The following is a 23,862-nucleotide window of genomic DNA, read 5'->3' as shown; positions in this document are numbered from 1 at the left end:
AACGCATGGCGCACCCTAGATACCCCCTCCAATTCTGGGCTTCGGCAGATACGAAAACGGCTGGGGTGGCGGTTTTGTGCAAAGCTGGCATCAGGCGGGGCACTGACAAGCTCTTCCGGGGTGGTGACGGTCGCTTCCTCAAGGTTTCGGTCGAGGTAGGCTCCCGCCGTCTTACGTTGTGCAATGTGTATGCGCCCAACCTGGCACAGGATCGCTTCATTTGGGACCTCTTACATGCTCACGTCCTTCGGGGCGGACCCTCGCTCATCTTAGGGGGCGACCTTAATTTGGTGTGGTGCCCTGCGCTGGACCGGAGTGCGGGCTCCTTTCATGGATCGGGGGCGATGTCCTCAGCGCTGCGTAAACAGTTGGGCGACTTGGGTCTCTTCGACGCTTGGCGCTACTTCTTCCCCGACAAACGGGACTACTCTTTTTATTCGAGTGCGCATCGCTCTTATTCCCGCATCGATCACTTGTTCGTATCGCATGACCTGATATGTGACGTGGTGGATGTGGACATGTCGGACATTTCCATCTCGGACCATGCGCACGTGGAGTTACGCCTCCGAGACCTGCGGAGTGGTCCCCCCAGGGAACGGAAGTGGCGCCTGCCCCCTCACCTCCTCAGAGATACTGCGGCGGTAGATGACATCCGCACGGCCATCGCCTCCTACTTTGAGTTTAACGATCTGCCGGAAACGCCGTTCCCGGTAGTGTGGGACGCCTTCAAGGCTACTATTCGGGGTCATATCACTTCTCTTGAGATAGCGAGAGCGCGAGAAAGACGGGCAGTGGAGGAGGGCCTGGTGGTGGCCTTGAGGGAGGCGGAGGCGCGACACCAAGAGGGGTCCACTCTGAAAGCGCGGAGGCATCTGGCGAACCTGCGGGGGCAATTGCGCATGCTACGTGCGAACCGTGCGGAGAAATCTCTATTGGCATTAAAGCGCGTACATTTTGACGGTGGGGACAAGGTGGGGAAGCTTCTGGCGAGACGTCTGAGGGTCAAGGCGGCCAGATCCCACATAGCTAACGTGCTGCTCCCGGACGGGTCTCGGGCAACGGCGATGGAGGCTAAACTGCAGGCGTTCAGGGACTATTACGCCTCCTTGTACACGGCAGACCCAGCCGGCGCTACCCCGCCGGAGGAGGTCCTGGAACACTACGGCGGGACGCGCTTGCATCCCGACGTGGCGGGTAGGTTGGAGGAGCCGCTTTCACTTGCCGAGGTGACTGAGGCCATCAAGGATCTGAACTTGGGAAAGACGCCGGGCCCTGACGGCCTACCGCTTTCTTTTTACCGGATCTTCCGGGAGCAGCTAGGTCCTTATCTCCTCAGGCTTTTTGCTTCCTTCGATCGTGGCCAGGGTCCCTCCCCGGACATGGGGATGGCGGAAATAGCTCTAATCCCTAAGCCTGGGAAAGATCCGGCGCTTTGCTCGTCATATCGCCCGATTGCGCTGCTCAATACTGATTTTAAAATTTACACGAAGATGCTGGCTAAGAGACTTGACCCCCACATGCCGGATCTCGTGGACCCTGATCAGGTGGGCTTCATCCGGGGCCGCCAAGGGGCAGACAACGTGCGGAGATTGGCACACTTGGTAGGGAAGGTGCATCATTGGCACATTCCGGCGTGCCTCCTGTCACTAGACGCTGAGAAGGCGTTTGACCGCGTGGATTGGGGGTTCCTCCAGGCGGTCCTCTGCAGGATAGGTCTCGGCCCAAGGATGGTAGCCAGGATCATGGCACCTTATGTGGAGCCGAGGGCGAGGGTCAGGGTGAATGGGAGGTTGACAGATCCGTTTGCCATTGGCAGAGGGACTCGGCAGGGCTGCCCTCTCTCGCCATTGCTGTTCGCCCTGGCGATTGAACCACTGGCGGACCTGATCAGGCGACACCCGGACATCTGCGGCGTTCAGATGGGGGGGCAGACCCATAAGGCGGCGTTATACGCAGACGACCTTATCCTCACTCTAACGGAACCGCGACGGTCCTTGCCGGCGCTTCATGAGGTGCTCTGTTCCTTCGAAGGCGCCTCAGGTTTAAAAATTAATCACGATAAATCGTGGGTGCTTAACCTCACGATCCCTCCGACCGAGGTTCCCCCCCTGGAGGTGCTGTGCCCCTACCGGTGGACGGACCAGCATATCGATACCTCGGCCTCTCCCTGACTCCCTCTTTGAACGGCTGGTCGGCACTCAACTGGGCGGAATGCCGCAAATCAGTTCTCGCTGACCTGCAACGGTGGAAACCTCTTACCCCCTTGTGGCTGGGCAGATTGAATGCGGTCAAAATGTCTATCCTGCCTAAAATACTCTACCTGTTCCAATGCCTTCCTACGCCCATCCCTCTGCCGAAGATTAGAGCCTTGCAAAGGGACTGTACTAAATTCATCTGGGGGGGCAAGAGACCCCGCTTCTCCCAGACGCTCCTCATGGCCCCGCGGGATCGTGGAGGGCTGGGATGCCCAAATCTGGTGAACTATTACTGGGCCGCCCACTTGCGGTTTGTCATTGAATGGGGTGTTCGACGGAGTGAGAAGGGGTGGCTGCATCTGGACCGGGCGGTCACGGGTCGCACGATCTGGAACCTCGCTTGGACCCATAGGGCGGGAAGGGCCCCTAGCGCTTATTTGGCGGTTCCCACTAGAACGGTCCTGGACGTGTGGGACAGGGTGGCGGTGCGAAAGGGCCTGACGACTTTCCCCTCACCCCACACCCCCATAGAGGATAATCCGTGGTTCCCGCCGGCTAATCACACTACCGCCTTTCGCAGGTGGACGCGTGAAGACTGCAAAGTCCTTACGGATCTCTTTGACGGCAGCTCCATTAAGTCCTTTGGCCATTGTAGAGAGGAGTTCCATCTTCCCCCAGAGGCTGAATTACAGTTTCTGCAGTTGCGTCACTGGGCCCTATCGGATGCGATGTACCCGGGGGCCACTCGGGCCTTCACCCCATTCGAGAAGCTGGCCCGCTCCGGTGCGGGCGCGAAGGGCCTTATATCAAAAATTTATCAGATTCTGCAACATCCTTCCGCACCCCCGGTACACCCGTATCAACGTCGTTGGCAGGAGACTCTAGGTGCTGATATTGACCAGGCGCAGTGGACCCGCCTCTGGAGGGATGTTCCTAAGGTGTACCGCAGTGTGCCGCAACAGGAAAATGCGTACAAGGTAATGACGCTGTGGTATTATACGCCCCAACGACTGCACAAGATGTTTCCCTCTGTGTCGCCCGGTTGTTGGAGATGCAATCATGTGCCAGGTGACTTCATGCACATTTGGTGGACCTGCCCAGTAATCGCTATCTTTTGGAAGGAGGTGTTGAGCCACATTCGGGGGGTGCTGGGATTTCCCCTGCCTGATGCTGCTAGCACGATACTGCTGGGACTCAAGCCTGTTGACCTGCTGGCCCTGACCCGCAGTGATTGGACCTTAGCGATGCAAATGTTGGGTGCCGCCAGACAACTTATTGCTCTATACTGGAAGAAGGTGGAGGCCCCCCCTCTAGCTGTGTGGTTCGGCAGACTGTGGCATGTCATTACTATGGAATTGCTCTCGGCCAGGCTGCAGTCTCGCACGACCCGCTTTGAAAAGGTTTGGAGGCCACTAGTGGCTTACCTTTGCAGGAGCGAATACGCTAGGAATATGCCCCCATCGCTGCGAGCATTGCAATTGGTGGAAGATGCGGCGCTCCCCTATGCTCCTCGCAATTTGTAACGCCCCCACTGCAGCGACTGTCTCCTCTACTTCCGCCCTACTCCTCCCCTGCTCTTCTTCTCTTCACCTTCTAACCTCTGCTTTCCTCTTTTGACGGCCTTCTCTTGGGCCTCTGGTTGACTGTTGGGCCCCTGGGGCCGGTTACTTGTTTCTGTTTGATATGTTTGCATTTGCCCGCTCCGCGGGAAGATTTGTGAGGCGGGGTATCACTGGGGTGTGCCGGGCAGCGCTTTTTGGCCCCCTTCTTGATCGACTTCGTGGGATCTTGCTGGACTTTGATGTGCAGATCGACGAGTGCGATTGGACGTTCCGATTTATGCAAACTTCGCACCACGAATTCTTTCACGTGGCCGGCCCCATGAGGGTTGTAGGCTTATCGCTGTGTCACTGTGACCCTTTTCTTATGTGTGTCTCGAACTGAGGCTTAATAAACAGAAGTTGAAATAAAAAAAAGAACCATGTTTTTTCACTAGACTGTCCGAACAAATGATGCATCTAGCGAATGACGTCAGGGCAGGCATATGTTAGCATTAAGTAGACGTCATCAAAGAATAAACACTTTGTGAAAAACATATTGATTGATCTTTGGTGGCTCTGGATTGGGTTAGGAAACTGTTTTTCATTCTTGCTACTAGAGACACAGTTTAATAAAGGCATCTAGTGAATGACGTCACAGCTATGCTTAAAACGTAGCCAGACTCCACAGAGGAAGGGACATGATTTGTTCATGATTTCTGAGGGTGGCGCCAAGATTGGGTTAAAAGGCTGTTTTTTTTCGTTTTTACTGACAGACACATTAAAACAGCGATCTTGTGAGTACTTCCACAGCTGGACTGAACTATACAGTGTCCTCGAGAGGAGGTTAAATGGTGTGTACAAGTTATGCAGGGAATGAATCTTTTCTTGAAGAGAGGCTTTGTAACGAGCCTGTGTCACCAAAGCGTTCCCCGCCAGTCCCTCTCCGAGACTCCCAAAAGTCCCCCATTCCATCTTATGAAGTGTGCAGTCCCGCCCCGTCACTCCCCCAGACTTTCTCCACAATCTCACGCCCCAGCTGCAGAGCGGGGTCCGCTGCGCTTTTCTTTCCCGATCTGTTATAATTATATTTTCGCTTTAGTTCGCCAGCAGAAATGCAGATGTTGAATATATTCACTGTCTGTACCCAATATCACCGTATCACTGGAGTGTGCATGTGTGCACCCCTGGCAGTCAGTGGCTGCCCCTCTAAGAAGGGGGCACTCCCCCAATCCTGCCCCTTCTCTGCTCCCAGCTCACATTTGCTTTTCATTAAATGCAAAGGGAAAGTTTAGTAGAGAAAAAATGTGACAAGAGATTTGTCCCGGGAGACTCCCCCCCCCCCCCCCCCCCTCTAAAAACAAGCATTTGCAATGCAATAGGTCTCGCATTTACCCGAGTTTAAGCTATTGACATTGTAAATGACACTGCCTTTTATTTATGTTTTAAAAACGAAAAATAAAATAAAAGGCATTGTCATTTGCAATGTCAATAGCTCAAACTCGCGTAAATGCGAGACCTATTGCATTGCAAATGCTTGTTTGTCTTTGTAGTGAATCCATGGCTATGTTTGTTAATCGTTTTTTCAACGTTCGTCTTTCCACGTATCTTGTAATTGTTCCAACTTGCTTTCTTTAACATGTTTTTCCACCCTCTTTTCCAGCCTCATCTTTCTGGCGGAGGCGGGTGGGTTCGCTAGTGAATCCAGAAAGATCTTCAAGCTGCAAAACTACACCGACAGGTAAGAAACTATTCGTTATTTGGTATTTGTTTTGCAGCGTGAATTTTTCTGGATTCACTATGCTGTGCATAGATTTTGTAGCGGTTTTCGTTACTTTTGTGGCGGTTGGGTGGAAGATGAGCGTTGGTTGTTAAAAATATGTTGAAGCACTTTTTGTCCTACTTGTGCTTCCTTGTTCATCTGTACATCCACGCAGTAGTGCTTCGTGAAAGTGTGCACTGAAGCCCATGTTGCCGCCAGGCATATGTCCTGAATCGGTGTGTTGGCCAGAAAGGCAATTGTTGCTCCTTTCTTCCTGGTGGAGTGGGCTTGTGCCCCTCCTGTTAGCTCCTGGCCAGCTTGTTTGTGGCAGAATTGCGCTATGGTGTTTTTAGTAACTGGTTTGCCCATGTAACTGTTAGCGAAGGACACGAAGAACTGTTTCGTCTTCCTGTGTTCCTTCGTTCTTTCAATGTAGTGCATCACAGCCCTTCTTGCGTCTAGGGTGTGGAGCGACCTCTCAGCGCTTGTAGTGGGGTTTTGGAAGAAGCTAGGGATCTGAATACTCTGATTCATGTGGAACCTTGACACCAACTTTGGCATGAAGTGTGGGTCAGTTCTCATCACGACCCTGTCACTGTGTATCTGGATGTAGGGTTCCTGCAGTGTGAGTGCCTGTAGTTCGCTCACCCTTCGTAGTGAGGTGATTGCCACCAGGAAGGCCGTCTTCATTGTCAATATTTGCAGTGATGCTTTGTGGATGGGTTCGAAAGGTGCTTTCATGAGCTCCGTCAGTACTACATTTAGGTTCCAGGCCGGTGGCGGCATTCTCTTTGGCGGCGCTATTCTTTTAGCCCCTTCCAGGAATCTTTTCACGACTTGAGATGTTAAGAAGCTTCTCCCTGTTTCTCCTCTTGTGTATGCCACAATCGCTGCTAGGTGCACTCTCAGTGAGGATGAGCTTAGCTTTGCCTTAATTAGGTGTGTGAGGTACCTTAGCACCGTGGACTCCTTGGTCAGTCTCCTTTGGAGCTGTTTCTTGCAACACCATTGAGTGAATCTTTTCCATTTTTCCCCATAGCACTTGCGTGTGCTGGGCATTCTTGCCTCTCGCAGCACCCGCAGGGTGCTCTCTGGTAGTTTTAGGTGTGCAAATTCTAAGTCCTCAGGAGCCAGGCTGAGAGGTTGAGGCTCTCTGGCTCTGGGTTTAGAATTCCTCCGTTTTCCATGGAGAGTAGGTCTCTTCTTTTTGAGAACTTGTGAGGGGGCCCCTGCGCCATCTCCATTATCTGAGAATACCACGTCTGTCTGGCCCATTGTGGTGCCACAAGGATGAGCGTCATGTTGCTCTTCATGCATTTGTTGAGAACCCTGGGGATCAGTGGTATCGGGGGAAAAGCGTAGGCAAATGTTTTTGACCAGCTTATCCATAGGGCATTCCCCTGGGACCGTGCCTCTGGTTGCCTGGATGCAAAGTATTGGCATTTTGCATTCCGGTGTGTTGCAAATAGGTCTATTGTTGGGGTGCCCCACTTCCTGAATAGACTCTCTGTTTCCTGACTGTTGAGTTCCCACTCGTGGGATGCTGAAGTCTGCCTGCTGAGCCAATCCGCTTCTACATTGTCCTTCCCTGGCAGGTGTATGGCTAGCAGGTCTATTTTTAGTGGTATGGCCCATTTCCAGATCTCCTGTGCCAAGTTTGACAGCGGGAACGATTGAGTTCCCCCCTGTTTGTTTATGTAAAACATCGTTGTGGTGTTGTCTGTTTGTATTAGCACCTTTTGGTTGTGTAGGTGTTTCTGAAAGGCCTTGAGGGCTAGCAACACAGTTTTCAGTTCCAGGTAGTTGATGTGCCTGACTGCCTCTGTAGGGCTCCACAGACCCCTCACTCTGAGCCTGTTCATGTGTGCGCCCCACCCCTTCTGGGATGCGTCTGTGGTGATGGTCACTGTTGGGTCCGGTGGTGTTAGAGGTTTCCCTTCTGTTATTCTCTCCTTGGTCCACCACCTTATCTCTTCCTGCACCCTGTGCGTTACAACCACTAGATCCTCCCAACTTCCTGTGGCTTGTGACCATTGTTGTTTATTTATTTATTTATTTTATTTATTTTTAGCAATTTTTACAGCGCAAACAAATACCCGTGAGGGTGTCTCGGCGCTAAATTCATAGAACTCACTAAGAGATGTCGGGGGAGTTAAATGTAGAATAGCCAAGTTTGGGCGGGAAGTTAGGAGGAGGAAAATAGCCATGTCTTTAGGCTTTTACGAAATTTTAGAAGCGTGGGAGCAATTTTAATGTGGAGCGGTAAAGTGTTCCACAGTTTGGCCGTGGCAATGCTGAAGCGTCTATCTCCCCAGTTGGCCCTCTTTGTTCGATGGACTTTCAACAGATAGGCTGAGGAGGACCGTAAGATCCTATGTTGTTCAACTGGACGGAGAGCTTCTTTTAAAAACTGTGGTCCTGTGTTGTTCAGGGTCTTATACGCTATGCACATAGCTTTAAATTTTATTCGGCTCCTGATAGGGAGCCAATGGAGTTTTCTGATGTACGGGGACACAGATGAAAATTTGGGGATGGACAGTAGCGTTCTGGCTGCAGCATTCTGTACTGTCTGCAGTTTATTGAGAACTCCTTCCTGTGCATTCAGGAGAAGTGAGTTACAATAATCAGTTCTCGAGAACACTAATGTACTAATAAGAGTTTTTCCTGCTGATTGTGGGAGGTAAGGGAGCAGTTTTTTTATTTTTTTGAGAGTATAGAATGCAGATGAAACAATGGCGTTGGCATGATGATGAAACGTCAACTTGTTGTCAAAGATGACTCCCAAGTTGCGAACCTTTGCCACCGGCTGGGGTGGGGGCCCCATCTGAGGTGGCCACCACTGAGGAGACCATGCTGGGCGCAAGCTCCCGAATGTCATCACCTCCGTTTTATCGGAGTTGAGCTTAAGGCAATTTGATGACATCCAGGAGCCTATCGCCTTCATTCCCTCCTGAAAGTTGGCTGCGATGGATGTTCCGTTGTTATGCACCGATAGTACAAGTTGGGTATCATCGGCGTAAGTAGTGAGGGCAATTCCGTAAGATTTAATCACCCTCGCTAAGTCCGACGCGTAGATATTGAAGAGCGTCGGACTCAGCGAGGAGCCCTGGGGAACACCACAAGGGAGGGAGAAGGTGTGGGAGTTGAAGTTGCCCATCTTGATGGTCTGAGGGCGGTTGGCTAGGAATGAGGCAATCAGGTCTTTAGCTTTGCCTCTTATTCCTAAAGCTGAGACACGGTCGATCAGAGTGACATGATCGACCGTGTCAAAAGCAGCCGAGAGGTCCAGAAGTATCAAGACCGCTGCTCCTCCCATGTCCATGGTTGCTCTGATCTCGTCTGCAGCCTTTAATAGTGCCGTCTCTGTCCCATGACCCTGTCTGAAACCAAACTGGGTCTCATCAAGAAGATTATTATCATTGATGAATTTGGAAAGCTGGATGTTAATAGACTTTTCAAAAACTTTGGCTGGAAAAGGGAGACAGGCGATGGGTCTGTAGCTAGCTGGGAGCTGAGGGTCCAGCGTGGGCTTCTTCAGAAGGGGCTTGATAATGGCTTCCTTCCAGACTGAAGGATAAACTCCAGTTGCAAACATGGCGTTGCAGATGGTGGTCAGAGCCGGGGAGATTGCGTCAGGGATGCGGTTTAAAATAGATGGAGGGCAAGGGTCAAGAGGGGAACCGGATTTGATGCTGGCTACCAAGCGATGAATATGCTCCTGTTCGACAGTATCAAAGGATAATAGGGAGGGAAGGGTATTATCAGGGGGTGCCTCAGAGAAGGGCGGAGGAGCAGAATTTGTAAAAGTATTAAAAATAGATCTGACTTTTTCCTCAAAATAGTTGGCCAGGGCATCCGCTAATGACTGGGAGCCATCTAGGTGAGGTGCCGGGGGGTTGGACAAAGTGTTGACCACTCTGTAAAGTTCTCCTGCTGAGTTTTTTGCTTGCTCGATTTGAGCGGTGTAGTAGCGGCTTTTTTCAGCAACTATAAGTCCTTTGTAGGTGGCCAGGGCATTTTTGTAGGTCATTTTATCTGCCGGACTATATTTGCGTCGCCAGCGCCTTTCAGTGTTCCTGCAGTGTTGCTTCTGCATCCGAAGGGATTCAGTGAACCATGGAGCTGATGGTGTTTTCCTGTTTCGATAGGAGGTTTTGTTAGGGGCTAGCTTATTACAAGCCATATTTAAATTCCTCAAATAGGTAGAAGACGCTATAATGGGGTCCTTCTCTTCAGGGATGTGATTTTCTTGCATCATCTCAGCTAAGTGCAATAGATTGATGTTTTTCCAGTCTCTGTATGAGGATTGGGAGGAGGCTGAGACTGTTGGTTTAGATGGATTTGTTTGTATGGTGAAGAAAATCGCTGCATGGTCTGTCCAGACGAGAGGAATTATTCGAGTGATCTTTACTAGGGGGCTGTTAGTAAACAGACCGTCTAGAGTGTGGCCAGCTTGGTGCGTGGGGGAAGTTATCAATTGAGTCATGCCGGCTGCTGCAAGGTCTGATGTTAGCTGTGAGGTATCATGGTTATCAAGTGCTTCAAGGTGGAAATTAAAGTCACCCAGTAGCGTAAAGTGGGCGGAATCTGCAGCCGCTTCGGTTAAGTTACCTAGATTTGCTAAGAACTTAGCTCTTGAACCGGGTGGGCGATAAATTAATATGCCCTTGAAGGAGGATTTAGTGGAGAGGCATAACGAAAAAAGGAGAGATTCATATTCTGGACAGGTGAAATGTTTCGTTGTAATTTTAATATGATCTCTATAGATTATCGCAACACCACCACCTTTCTTTATTGGCCTGTCCAATCTGCTTACATTGTAATTGGCGGGGGTGGCTGCTCTAAAGTCGGGTCCTGAGGCTTCATCGCCCCAGGTCTCGGTAATGAACAAGAGGTCCAGTTTGTGAGCATCAATCAGTTCAGCGATTTCAAGTTTGTGTTTGGGGAGGGATCTCGCATTTATTAATGCTGCTTGAACCAGTAGCGGGACATCTATATCAGCTGTCGAGGATATTTGTGTGCATGTTGAACATCGGAATGGACCCAGCACAGGATTGGAATGTTCTAAGTGAGGTAAATCATGGGGTATAGAGGCAGTATATTTAAGTTCTAGTAAATCAGCTGATGAGTATTGTAATCTCACCGTATTCGAGGATGTTCGAGGTACTGGTGTTGTAAGGGGGGTGGCCCCTGGCCCGTCCTCGGCGCGGACGAGCGCAGACGAGCTTGCCTTATGCGCGCCTTCGGCGCGCATTCGGCGCGCTCGCTGCGCTCGTCCGCTGCGCTTCCGACCGTAGCACATACTTTATAGACCAGCATATATCATGAGAAGGGGGCGTGATCAGCGCGTGTGGGCGTGTCCGCCGGAAGGAAGGCGGCGTCGCCCTAGCAACAATGTTAATCGTCAGCCCTGAATCGGCTGGTCGCTTTAGTGAAGCTCGAGAGTCAGGAAGTATATACAATTAAAAACAGGTACAATTTAAAAAGAAAGCTAACTCCCGGCTTTCCGCCTCAGGAGTGAATTCTATGAACAGGCGCTCGTGGTCAGCGCTCGTTCTTGTAGTCAGAGGGGGCGTGTCAGCGCGTGTGGGCGTGTCCGCCGGAAGGAAGGCGGCGTCGCCCTAGCAACAATGTTAATCGTCAGCCCTGAATCGGCTGGTCGCTTTAGTGAAGCTCGAGAGTCAGGAAGTATATACAATTAAAAACAGGTACAATTTAAAAAGAAAGCTAACTCCCGGCTTTCCGCCTCAGGAGTGAATTCTATGAACAGGCGCTCGTGGTCAGCGCTCGTTCTTGTAGTCAGAGGGGGCGTGTCAGCGCGTGTGGGCGTGTCCGCCGGAAGGAAGGCGGCGTCGCCCTAGCAACAATGTTAATCGTCAGCCCTGAATCGGCTGGTCGCTTTAGTGAAGCTCGAGAGTCAGGAAGTATATACAATTAAAAACAGGTACAATTTAAAAAGAAAGCTAACTCCCGGCTTTCCGCCTCAGGAGTGAATTCTATGAACAGGCGCTCGTGGTCAGCGCTCGTTCTTGTAGTCAGAGGGGGCGTGTCAGCGCGTGTGGGCATGTCCGCCGGAAGGAAGGCGGCGTCGCCCTAGCAACAATGTTAATCGTCAGCCCTGAATCGGCTGGTCGCTTTAGTGAAGCTCGAGAGTCAGGAAGTATATACAATTAAAAACAGGTACACAATTTAAAAAGAAAGCTAACTCCCGGCTTTCCGCCTCAGGAGTGAATTCTATGAACAGGCGCTCGTGGTCAGCGCTCGTTCTTGTAGTCAGAGGGGGCGTGTCAGCGCGTGTGGGCGTGTCCGCCGGAAGGAAGGCGGCGTCGCCCTAGCAACAATGTTAATCGTCAGCCCTGAATCGGCTGGTCGCTTTAGTGAAGCTCGAGAGTCAGGAAGTATATACAATTAAAAACAGGTACACAAAGAAAGCAGGAGGATGGATCTAACTGGCAGGAAGATTGAGAGGAACGCTGCAACGCACTGGCGGATGACGAATTCCAACACCCTCCTGAATAGGCACCAATACCAGCACTGGGATGAGATGGGACAGTTGCTCAAGCACCTCCCGGAACAATACCGTGAGAGAGCAGCACACCTGGTGGAGGAAGGGAAGAGCATCGCCAACTCATGCCTGAAGACAGCCTTGGATGGGGCAGAAACATCCAGCAGACTGATGGCTATAGGCATCACAGAAAGAAGGCAAGCATGGCTCAGGATCTCAGGATTCAAGGCTGAAGTCCAGAACAACATCCTGAACACACCCTTTAGCGGTGAAACATTGTTCGGAGCCCCAGTTGATGATAAGCTCACCCAACTGAAGAAGGACAACGAGACGGCAAGGTCCATGGGAGCCCTGCAGTTCAGAGGGATGAGAAGGGGCACTCCGTCGCGGAGGCCGAACGGCAGAGGTGGAAACCAGCGAGGAGATTCTCACCAGAGTTTCCACCAGGGGCAACAGAGTGACAGCCAAGGCCACCAGGGCCAGCAGAGGCAAAACTGGAACTACCAAGGCAGAGGCCAGTCCTTTCGGTCGAGAGGAAATGGACGGGGCCGGAGAAGGAGAGGCGGTGAACAGCCCCCCTCTAAGTGACTTCACACGAGAGAAGGTGCTCCACCACCCACACCCTCCGGGGGAGGAGCACGGAAAAACAAAGAGGAGAGGGCTACACGGACAAGACACAAAGGAACATGCAACGCCAGTAGGAGGAAGATTGAGATTTTTGAGATTGAGATTGTTGCAGTCACTCTTGGAGTGGTCTCATTTGTAGGCGTACATTGGGGACCAGGTGAATGCATGATGCCATCATCCCCAAGATCTTGCTCACAGTCCTCACTGTCAGAGATCGCCCCTTCTGGTAGTGACGTTTCTCCCTCAGTAGGCTAAGCGTTCTCTTTTCGCTCGGTAAGACTCTGCATTGTATGGTGTTGATCTGGGCTCCCAGGAAGATCTTCACTTGCTCTGGTTCCATCGAGCTTTTGCCCCAGTGTATGGAGAAACCCAGGTTTGCTAGCGTTCTTGTCACCTGTTCTGCATGCTCTTTGCATGTCCTGTAGCAGTTTGCCTTCACCAGCCAGTCGTTGAGGTAGGGGTACACGTGTATCCCCTTTCTCCTTAGGTGTGCGGCCACTGCCGCGAGGCATTTGGTGAACACCCTTGGTGCGGACTTTAAGGTCGTGAATTGGTAGTGATCCTTGTTTACAGTGAACCTTAGCATGTGCTTGTGCTGCCTGTTCATGGGGATGTGCAGGTATGCATCCTTGAGGTCTATGGTGGACAAGAAGTCCCCTGCTTTTATCTGAGGAATGACCTCTTGTAGGGACGTCATTTTGAATTTTTGGGTTTTGACGTATTTGTTTAGGAACCGTAGGTCCAGGATGGGTCTTAGGCTTTCGTCCACCTTTGGCACTAGGAAGTAGTTTGAGTACACTCCCATGTTCCGTTCTTTGAAGGGGACCCTTTCTATGGCCGCTTTGAGGAGGAGTTCTTGGGCTTCCTCTTGCAGTAGTTGCAGCTCTATTCCTGAGTGCTGTCTTTTCTTTGGTTTTCCGTTTGGTGGCCTTTTTTCCAACTCTATGCAGTACCCGAACTGCATAATATTGAGTATCCACTTGTCTGTTGTTGTTTTTCTCCACTCTTGGAGAAAAAATCTCAATCTTCCTCCTACTGGCGTTGCATGTTCCTTTGTGTCTTGTCCGTGTAGCCCTCTCCTCTTTGTTTTTCCGTGCTCCTCCCCCGGAGGGTGTGGGTGGTGGAGCACCTTCTCTCGTGTGAAGTCACTTAGAGGGGGGCTGTTCACCGCCTCTCCTTCTCCGGCCCCGTCCATTTCCTCTCGACCGAAAGGACTGGCCTCTGCCTTGGTAGTTCCAGTTTTGCCTCTGCTGGCCCTGGTGGCCTTGGCTGTCACTCTGTTGCCCCTGGTGGAAACTCTGGTGAGAATCTCCTCGCTGGTTTCCACCTCTGCCGTTCGGCCTCCGCGACGGAGTGCCCCTTCTCATCCCTCTGAACTGCAGGGCTCCCATGGACCTTGCCGTCTCGTTGTCCTTCTTCAGTTGGGTGAGCTTATCATCAACTGGGGCTCCGAACAATGTTTCACCGCTAAAGGGTGTGTTCAGGATGTTGTTCTGGACTTCAGCCTTGAATCCTGAGATCCTGAGCCATGCTTGCCTTCTTTCTGTGATGCCTATAGCCATCAGTCTGCTGGATGTTTCTGCCCCATCCAAGGCTGTCTTCAGGCATGAGTTGGCGATGCTCTTCCCTTCCTCCACCAGGTGTGCTGCTCTCTCACGGTATTGTTCCGGGAGGTGCTTGAGCAACTGTCCCATCTCATCCCAGTGCTGGTATTGGTGCCTATTCAGGAGGGTGTTGGAATTCGTCATCCGCCAGTGCGTTGCAGCGTTCCTCTCAATCTTCCTGCCAGTTAGATCCATCCTCCTGCTTTCTTTGTCAGGTGGTGGTCCGGACGTTGTTGGGACGTTTGCCCTTTTTCTGGCCGTTGCAGCGATGATAGAATCTGCTGTGACCGATCCCTTGATGTAAGCTGGGTCTTCGGAGGAGAATTTGTATTTCTTCTCGATCCTCGGCGTTACAGATCTGCATGTAGCCGGGTCCTTGAAGGCCTCCTTTCCCTGGTCTGTGATACTCTTGAGCATGGGCAGGAACTGGCTCCTTGTCTGTATGGGGAGCAATGTCTCGAGCAGGAAGTCTGCTTTTGGCTTCTCCTCTTCCAGCTTAATTCCATAAGCTGTTGCCGCCTTTCAACACATAGCCAGTTGTGTCTCTGTGGTCGACCAAATCATGGTGTAGGCTAGGAGAGGTCCTCCTAAATTTTTACCATGTTTAGGATCCACCAGATGAGGACAGGTGTTTAATGCAATCTTTGTCAATCCCCTACTGTCCCCTCAATGGCCACCCTCCCTTGGATCACCTTGCACAGCATACTTTTAGATTAAGCATCTGGTACAGTTTAATAGACTATATAGTCCAGAGTGCTGCAATCAAATTGTTGATATGACAGTCAAGGTGAATTGAAAGCAACCATGATCCTTAATTGTTGTATCTAGATTCTTCTTTCTTCACATGACCCACAGGAAGAGCCTCGTGTGCAGTAGCCCCTGGAAACCAGGTAGTAAAACCTAACAGGAAAAAAATCTCCTGGCTTCCCACTCGACACAAAAACCTCTGTGGCTCCGCAGCTTGCAAACAATGGCTACAAGTACAAAAGTATCTACTAGTTTTAAAGTAAACAGTTAAGCTGGTCATCTTTTAAACATTTGACACACTGCTGAGACTAACAGGCCCTGCTGGCAATTTTCCAACCAAGGCTAGTTCCAGTACTACGCCTCCTCTCATAAAACTTGAAATAGATAGTTTTTGCTCCAAATGCATGAGAGCTGAAACAGGTTCCAGCAACATGCTGCCAGTCATGTCCCTCTCCCTGAGAGCCGACTCTGAAATGTTTTTCAGGATTGTGGCCTCATACATCTACTCTGCATAGAAAGCAACAAGATGCAACACCCAGTATGCATTCGCCCCCACTTGAGTTGTGGGATTAATTGGTTTCTATAATTGCGATTTTGCATATTTTCTATCTGAATATCAATTGTACATTTGTGTGAGGAAGTGCAGTAACATTTTTGACGCTTCATGTTGCTTTAATGTTGGTTTTACAGCTCCTTTTGATCTCATTTGCCTAGTTTTACTGACCTGATGCAACTTTTTATCTGTTATCCAACTTGCCAGCTTAGCTGGGAATTGATTATTGTAGACCTTCGAATGACATCTTGGGCACTAACCTTGGAGTTCCATAATGTGTAACCTTGAATCTTATTTTTAAATAACTTTTTGTTCTGTTATGTTTTTATTTTATGGCTTATATATGACTCGCCCGATTAGCCTTATCGACTCCCTCCAAAAAATTATTGCACGCATGGTTTTGAGTAGAGTACAAGGCTGGATTGAACTAGAGGACATTTTATCTCCCATGCAAGCAGGCTTCAGATCAGGAACGAGCACCATCGACCAGGTGTTCAGATTTTGTCTGATTTACTGGAAGGTGGTCCTGCTCGGCGGTGGTACCATCTTTGCCGCATTTATTGATCTGAAGTCTGCTTTCGATCTTGTGCCGAGGGATAAATTGTGGCGTGTCTTGCGGGAGTTGGGTTTGCTTAGGGAACTACTTGATTTGATAGTTAAAATGCACGAGGACAATTACGCACGGGTGAGGTGGGGAAGCCAGGGACAAGTGTCAAAACCCTTCCCCGTGACCCGTGGTGTTCGTCAGGGTTGTGTCCTGGCCCCAACACTCTTCCTGCTATTCATTGACCAAGTGGTCAAATTCTTTGCAGACACCCCCACTGATGCCCCCTTGTTGGCAGGGACAAGATTTCCGATGCTTATCTTTGCTGATGACACCCTTCTCCTCTCTAAAACACGCAGTGGTCTGCAGCGGGCGCTGGACCGCTTTGAGGAGTTTTGTGCCATCAACGACCTTAGGGTAAACGTTGGTAAAACCAAGTTCATGGTTTTCAATAGGAGGCACCTTGTCCGTAGCTCCGTAAGCCTGAGTGGAGTCAACTTGGAACAGGTTGAAACCATGACTTACTTGGGGGTCACCCTGGACCGTCGCTTGGGATGGAAAGCTCAGGTTGGTGCCCAACAGCTTAAACTTGCCCGACTCACTGGTTGCCTTCTGAGTGAGCAAAGGAGATCAATTACTAAGCGGGTTACCCCAGTGCTAAAAATCTATGACACTAAGATTAACACCGCAGTTTTATATGGTGCTGATCTCTAGGGTTACACAGACCTCTCCAGCCTATTCAGAACCCAGTGTAAGTTCTTAAAGAGCTTGATTGGGCTACCCCAATCATCACCTTCCATACCCCTATGTTTGGATATGGGATGCAACCCAATCAATGAGATGGCAAGATTTAGACTGGTGGCCTTTTGGAGGCGTATATGGACTTCCCCTGACCTAACCCTTTTTGCTAAGGAATTGACAGAAGTTAGGTCAATTGGGGGATCAGGGAGAATCCCATGGTTAAAAAGTGTAAAAACCATTCTGATTGAAATGGGACTAGAACATCTGTGGACATCTCCAAGCACCAACGCATTTCCATCCAAACAGGACTTCAAGGCATTATACTGGGCCTCGGTCCGTTCATTGTTAATAATGGCCTCCAGCTCTGTTGGTCTTACGGGAAGGTTTCTGACCATTAAGTTGGATCCTTCCCGAGAGACCTACTGGGATATCATCACCAAACTGCTGGACAAGAAACTTTACCATCAGTTTCGGGTAGGATCACTGCCATTCAATTCCTTCACAAAAAAAGGGGTTAATGGAGTAACTGAATCTTACAGTTGGTGCACAAGTCATAAAGAAACTGAGGGTCATCTCCTGTTTGCCTGCCCGATCTACTCTGTGCCTCGAACAATATGGTTAAAACCATTGTTCCAGCACCTTCCTTTTAGAAGGTCCTCGGAGGCTATACAGGTTTTAAAAACAAATACCTCAGAGATGTTCGTGGTGAGTACAGCCAAATTCTTAGGGTGGGCCTGGGCTATTAGGGCAAGAAGCAGACAAAACCTTCATCAGGGCCTTTTAATCTCCCCATAAAGGTTTGCTCTTACCTCTTCTAACTAAATTCAGGAAAAATATATATATAGTATGAGGTGCGATTTTTGTATACTCTTGTTTATTTTATAACTTTTAACAAGTTATGTTCAGGTCAGTCTTTGTATTTCTGTATGTTTAATAACTTTTTATGATAATGGTGTTGCTATTTTTAAAATGAAAAATGTTATTATAATGAAATGTGTTTTAAATATTGTCTTTTATGATTTTGATATCGAAATAAAGACTTTAAAACCTGATATATGTAAAGCTGAAACAATTCAAGTATTGGATTCCCATAACTCTCCGTTGGAGCCTGTGGTTTAAGTGAATTGGGCACATTGGTTAAATAGAATGAGCCATGGTCATGCAATACTTTTAAACAAGACTCTGTGTTGTTTTATCAGGATCACTTGTGCCAAGATAAGCATAGACAGAAAATAAAGCAGAGCTCTGCTGACGTTCTTTCCTACCAGAGAATCTTCCAGGTTTCATATGAATCAGATCTGTGCTTTCATATCCCAGGCACACACTTGTGTAAAGTAAATGATAAAGTGACACATTAAATATATCATGAATTCCACCCAGGCTAATTACATTATGTGTGTATTCTGCTTACAGGTTGCATTTCATAAGTCACCATTCAGTGTTTCTTCCAGTAGCGGCTAGCAGGGAACAGGGGGGATGGGGCGGGGGGAAATAGGAACGAAAAAATTAAAATCACTTCCCTCCATCGTCACCCCCGCAGGCCGCTGTCTCTCCTTGTTCCTTCGACTAGAAGCAGCAGGAGCCACCCGAGCTCCCCTAAGCCAATCACAACGCTGCAACATTGTGATTGGTCTGAGCACTGTGACTTGGCGCTCAGGCGGGGACGGGGAGCCTGGGCATGTTCCCCACCAGGCTAAGTGCGCATGACTGTTCGGCCAGTCCCAGACGACCGGCCAAGCAGTCATGTCTGCTTAGTGTGCACAAACCACTCCTCCCCCTGTGCCACCAGCCCCCCCCCAACCCAGCCCGAACCTACGAAAAATAAAATAATGATAACTGTTATCATTTTCTTTTTCCTGCTCTGAGAGCAGTGGGGCGACGCTTCTCCGCCTTAGCGGCTTCCCCTAGCGTCATCCACTTCTGCATGTGCTCTGCTGAGATTTCCTTAGTCTTATTATTTTCTGTGCTTCTTGCAGGTGATATTGTTGTGATTTCACCCAGCTTTACTGATGAAAACAAAATAGTTTTTTTCAAGCAAGAGCCCCAGGATGAACAAGAAAACGCAGGTGAGTCCGATGAGATACCTCCATAAAAAATGGGTGAAATGTATTCCCAATATTTCTATTTGGAAAAGTGCCTCTTTTGACATGCTTAGCCCCCCCCCCCCCCCTTTTCTCTGGTATTTGATGTGGTTTCGACTGTAGTGTACAGGGTCTCTGCCAACCAGGTCCCCTATGTCAGTGCCTCTTCCCTAAAAGTATGTTCATAATTTGTACTTATGCCCCTTGTAAGTCCCTAGTAAGTGGTGACCTGGGTACCTAGGGTCTGGAAGCTGAAAAGGGTCCCCTGGGACCCCCTCATTGGGACCACACCACTGCCCTTGCAGCTTGCATGCCCCTGTGTGGTAAGGAAAAACAACAAAGTTGGACGACACCCTAATCGGGTGTCATGCCAGCCAGCACTTTCTGAAGGTATAGATAAGTCACCCCTCTAGCAGGCCTTTCTACCCTAAGGCAGGATGCACTATACCACAGGTGAGGGCCTATCTGCATGAGTAAATCTGCTCCTACAATACTTAAGTCAATTCTTAAGTATCATAAGTGCCAGGGAAGCCATAAGAAGTACATGGGCTGGAAACTTGACAAATCGAGTTCCCCAGCACCCTGATGGCTGAAACCAGGAGTGTTTGGTACCAAATTACTCCTGGTAATAAGTCCACACTCATGGCAATGTAATATTTATTAAACCATATACTCGGGCACCTCAGAGTTGCCCCCTGAACACCTACCAACCCTGGTGTGGTCGCTGACTGGCTTTAGGCAGCCTGCCAAAGCAGACATGGTTCTGGACCCCTGGGTGGGTAACGTCTCTTTTCTGGGACCAGAAACAATTCACATCCTGGTCGGATGCCTGCCGCCTTTGTAATGTGACCCCCCCCCCCCAAGCCTCTGCTGCTAGCATCAGATGGCAGTCCCCGGTTTACACTCCCACTTTGTGGAAGTGGAAACCTTAGAAAGCAGGAAACCTTAGAAAGACTAGTTGGTGTGCCCCCCTTTGCCAGCTCCACCCTTCAGGCGGAGGAGGCAAAGTTCAGCACAATTTTTAGTCCCCTCCATCTGGAAGATGAGGGGACTCCTCCTATCAGGGCTATGACTCTGCCCCCTCACACTGGAGGGTGGCATAATACAGGGTTTAGTCACCTCAGATTAGGTGGTCATTGGCCCTACCTGCTACTCCCTTAAAACGCCCCCTAAATATAGTATTAAGGAGGCTCCCCCAGACCTTGAAACTAGTTACCTGCGACCTAAAACAAAGGAGGAAGAAGATGCAGTGCAGCGAAGTCTGTAGACAACTACTGACTTGTCCCCAGCCCTATCGGCCTGTCTTTAGCTTCAAAGACCCTGTGAGAAGACGACGCCTGTTCTAGAGCCAGTAACTTCCAGAAACCAGATGAAGACTGCCTGAATTTTGACAGAGACTTGAACTCCAGAAGACAGCGATTCTGTCCCCAGAAAACCAACACAAAGGATTCCTGCCCACTCTTCACCAGACGCCTCCGGTCTGTGTTCAGGTGGACCACCGACCCAGAACAGGTTCCCCAGTGATCCTGATCTCAGGTCCAGCATTGTTTCACCTCTCCACAATGATGCCTGCAGCCTGAATCCGAAGGCTCCCCCTGACTGCGACCGGCTCCGTTAGAAGACGCCAACGTCCAAAGATACTCCTGCACTCGAAGTCCCTAGGCCTTGGTGAGCTGAACCCATGGTGCCCCTATGGCTCCCTACATCTCTACTTACCCCTGCTGTTGCCGGTCTTCCTCCTGCAGCCTACGCCTTGACTCTTACATTCTGTTTGTTAATTTCAGTGCCTTCATTGAAGAGCATTGGGCGCCCAACACTGAAATTTCACCCTGAATTGCAACCTGAACCCAGCTGCCCCTATGCCGCCAATGGTGTATGTTTGGTGATTCTTTGTGCCCCACCCCCCCACCTGTGCTTGATCTAGCCCCCAAAGCTTGGCCCCTGCATCCGATTTACCTACCCGCAAGCAGTGTGGCTTCAAGCACCCCCAGTCTCAATTGAAACGCATTGGGGGCAAACTCTGATTATGACCTCTGGGCCCGGCCGCCCCTGTGCCTCTGGTGATGCAGTTTTGGTACACGCCTGAACCTTGCCCCTTGCTGACCTTTGGCCCGAAGACGGAACTGTAAGTTATGTACTTACCTGTTTAAGTGTGGCGGGGTATGCTCAGACGTGAGTCCCTTGCTCACTTTGCCACTGGATTCAAGCAAGCCGGGCTGAAGACGGCTGTAATGCCAGAAACCGGTCCTCGGAAGCTTGTTTCCGGTCCAGGGAAGGCATGGCTTGGCAGTTTGAGCTGGACTGTTCCCATGAGGCACAGGGTCAGACTGATTTGCATATGGCCATGTCTGAACTGGGGTGGCAGAGTGGGCTAAAGAACGGTGATGGATCAAACCCAGATCTTTTGACTGGGTGTGAGTGTTTGATTGGTTCAAATGCTCCGTGCATCAACAACCCCTTCTGATAGATACATCTGCCGTGTGGATTCCTCACCTTGTGAATATCCCCTTGCGTCAGCAACATTCGGAAATTCTTTTTGTAGCTTCGCGCCGACGTGGACTTGGACGTCATAGAGGCACGGCATCGCACGCGACTCCGCTGACGTCACCGACGCCTACAATAGGCCCACGCCGGCGTGATGACATCAGTTCTCTTTTTTCCGCGTCGTCGACGCTAACGGTTTCGGGATACTCTGTAGCTTTTGGTAACTCTGTTACTGTTTTTCTTCTTTCCACACCAGGACTGTATTTGGTGTTTGAGCTCTGACCACGACGTAGATGGATGCTCGTCGTGTCAAAAAATGAACCCAAAGACCCTGCGAGAAAGGGAGACCAAGCTTCTTGTGGCAAAACTGAAAGCCGATAAAGGAAAGAAGTCTTCAAAATCCCGGTCGAGGTCAAGATCAAGATCTCGAGAGGCGTCGGCTTCGAAGTCTTCGTCGGATCATGCTTTGAGGTCGCATAAGAAGCATAAGAAAAGGAGACATGAAACTCGACGTCATTCGGGTGAGAAGTCGGGCTCGAGATCGAGATCACCCTAGAAGGTTAAATCGAAGGTGATCCCACCACAAGAGATTTCGGATCGAGAAGGCGAGGCCTCGCCTTCGGAGTCGCAAGTTCAATCTCCGACTCCGGTTTCTGATCCGGCTCCGACGCCGTCTCCGGCTCAAGAAGAAGTCTGTGAAGTTCCTCATGAGGAAGAGGAAACGGCTCCTGTTGATGAACCAGATTCGAATCTGCCTCGAGATCGGCCTGAGGGTGATCATCCATCAGCGTTCCTAAACGCTATGTATGGTGTATTCTCGAGGTCATGGTACCCCTCTGGTGCACCTTCGGGTCCCATGGGTCCAATGGCATTTAATTTGGGTGTGCCTCACTCTTATGCCCCAGCACCTTTCATGCCGTATATGCCGGCCCGACTCCGCTGTGGCAGTACCCGGCTCCTCCGAGGTCGACGCCGGCTCGACCGAAGTCGACGACTCCAGCACCGGCGTCGCCCGCTCCAAGCAAATCTTTGGAGCATCCTTCTAAGCCTTCGGATTCGGTACCGACGTCGGCTCCGGCTCCGGCGCCGTCGGAGTCGACAGTGGATCCGGCTGCAATCCTTGTTAAACAGAGATCTAGGAGAGAAGCTCAACGTCTCTTGGAAGAACAGAGGTATTATGAATCTCATTCAGACTTGGAGGAACGTGAACTGGATGAGAATTATTTCGAGGAGCTAGTGTTGCCATCAGGTCCGGATGCACCCTCTAAGGATGTTCAGCCATATCACGTGGTAATGAAAAAGGCAGCAGGACTTTTAGGCTTGACATTACCTACTGTTGAATTTAAATCTGCTTACGGAGGTTCTCCATTCACCAAGCTCAGCTGTGGAACCATTACTCCCATTTAATGAGGCATTAACTGAACCCATTATGGAGGTGTGGAAAAAGCCTCTTTCTGCTCCTGCTGTCTCAAAAAGTGTGGCTAGGAGATATAGAGTAGCTCCTGAAGACCCTGCATTTTTATCATCTCCTCCTTCTCCTGAAAGTTTGGTGATTCAAGCTGCGTGCTCAAAAAAGTCAGTTGGTGCTTTTCCCCAAGTGCCTGGTGACAAGGAAGCTAAAAAACAGGATCAAGTAGCCAAGAAAACTTTCTCCTCCGCAAGTATGGCGTTAAAATCAACGAATGCCATTTGTCTTATGGGGAGGTATGTGCACGCACTTATGGACTCAATGCGATTATTGATTCCAAAGATTCCGGAAGACTGCAGAGGTGACTTTGAGGAAGTTTTGTCTGATACTCAAGCGGCAGCTCGTCAAGTTATCCAGAGCGGTCTAGATACTGCAGATTCTGTTGCAAGGATCATGGGCACTGCGGTTGCTAAAATCCTCGGATTTTTCTGCTGATGTGCAGTCTGCGTTATTAGATCTGACTTTTGATGGTTAAGGACTCTTTGGCAAGAAGGCAGATACAGCCTTAGAGAGATTTAAGGATAGCAGGGCAACTGCTAGATCTCTTGGTCTTCAAGTAAGAGGATCAACGGCCAGAAAATTTAGAGGTTTTGGACGCTCTTCTTTTCGTACCTATAGACAAGGTCAACAGCAGCAACAACAACAGCAGCAGCAAAATACCTTGTATAGGTCATACAGGGGAAAACAAAGGTCACGTCCTCGAGGGCGTCTGGCCTCTTCCTCCTCCACCTCCTCTAACCCCCCAGCCACAGAAAAGCAGCCCTAGATCCGCCATTCAGGATCATGTGGGTCCGGTGGGGGGGGTCGACTTAACCACTTTCTACGGGATTGGGAATCGGTTACATCAGATCTTTGGGTTCTCAATCTCGTAGAAAATGGGTATGCCCTTACCTTTCGGGAATTCCCTTCCAATTACCCTCCTTGCCAGGGATATTGCTCAGAGGAACATCTGTTACTCCTACAGGAGGAAGTCCAAACTCTGTTAAGAAAGGGTGCGATAGAGGTGGTCCCAG

At 50.0% G+C, this 23,862-nt stretch overlaps 1 protein-coding gene across 2 annotated transcripts in view; it reads left to right on the top strand.

Annotated features, from left to right (window-relative positions):
• LOC144772333 (uncharacterized) overlaps positions 1-23,862 on the top strand; it is a 204,302-nt gene that overhangs the window by 103,782 nt on the left and 76,658 nt on the right. The window contains exons 4-5 of one of the 2 annotated variants that reach the window (XM_078656574.1): positions 5,397-5,474; positions 18,793-18,882. In XM_078656574.1, coding sequence (XP_078512700.1) covers positions 5,397-5,474; positions 18,793-18,882 — 168 coding nt within the window. The remainder of the gene's footprint in view (positions 1-5,396; positions 5,475-18,792; positions 18,883-23,862) is intronic. The other variant, XM_078656575.1, reaches the window with a different exon arrangement.

Source organism: Lissotriton helveticus, chromosome 8, assembly GCF_964261635.1.
Source record: "Lissotriton helveticus chromosome 8, aLisHel1.1, whole genome shotgun sequence".
NCBI classification, from domain to species: Eukaryota; Metazoa; Chordata; class Amphibia; order Caudata; family Salamandridae; genus Lissotriton; species Lissotriton helveticus.
This window is presented reverse-complemented; position numbering and strand designations above follow the sequence as displayed.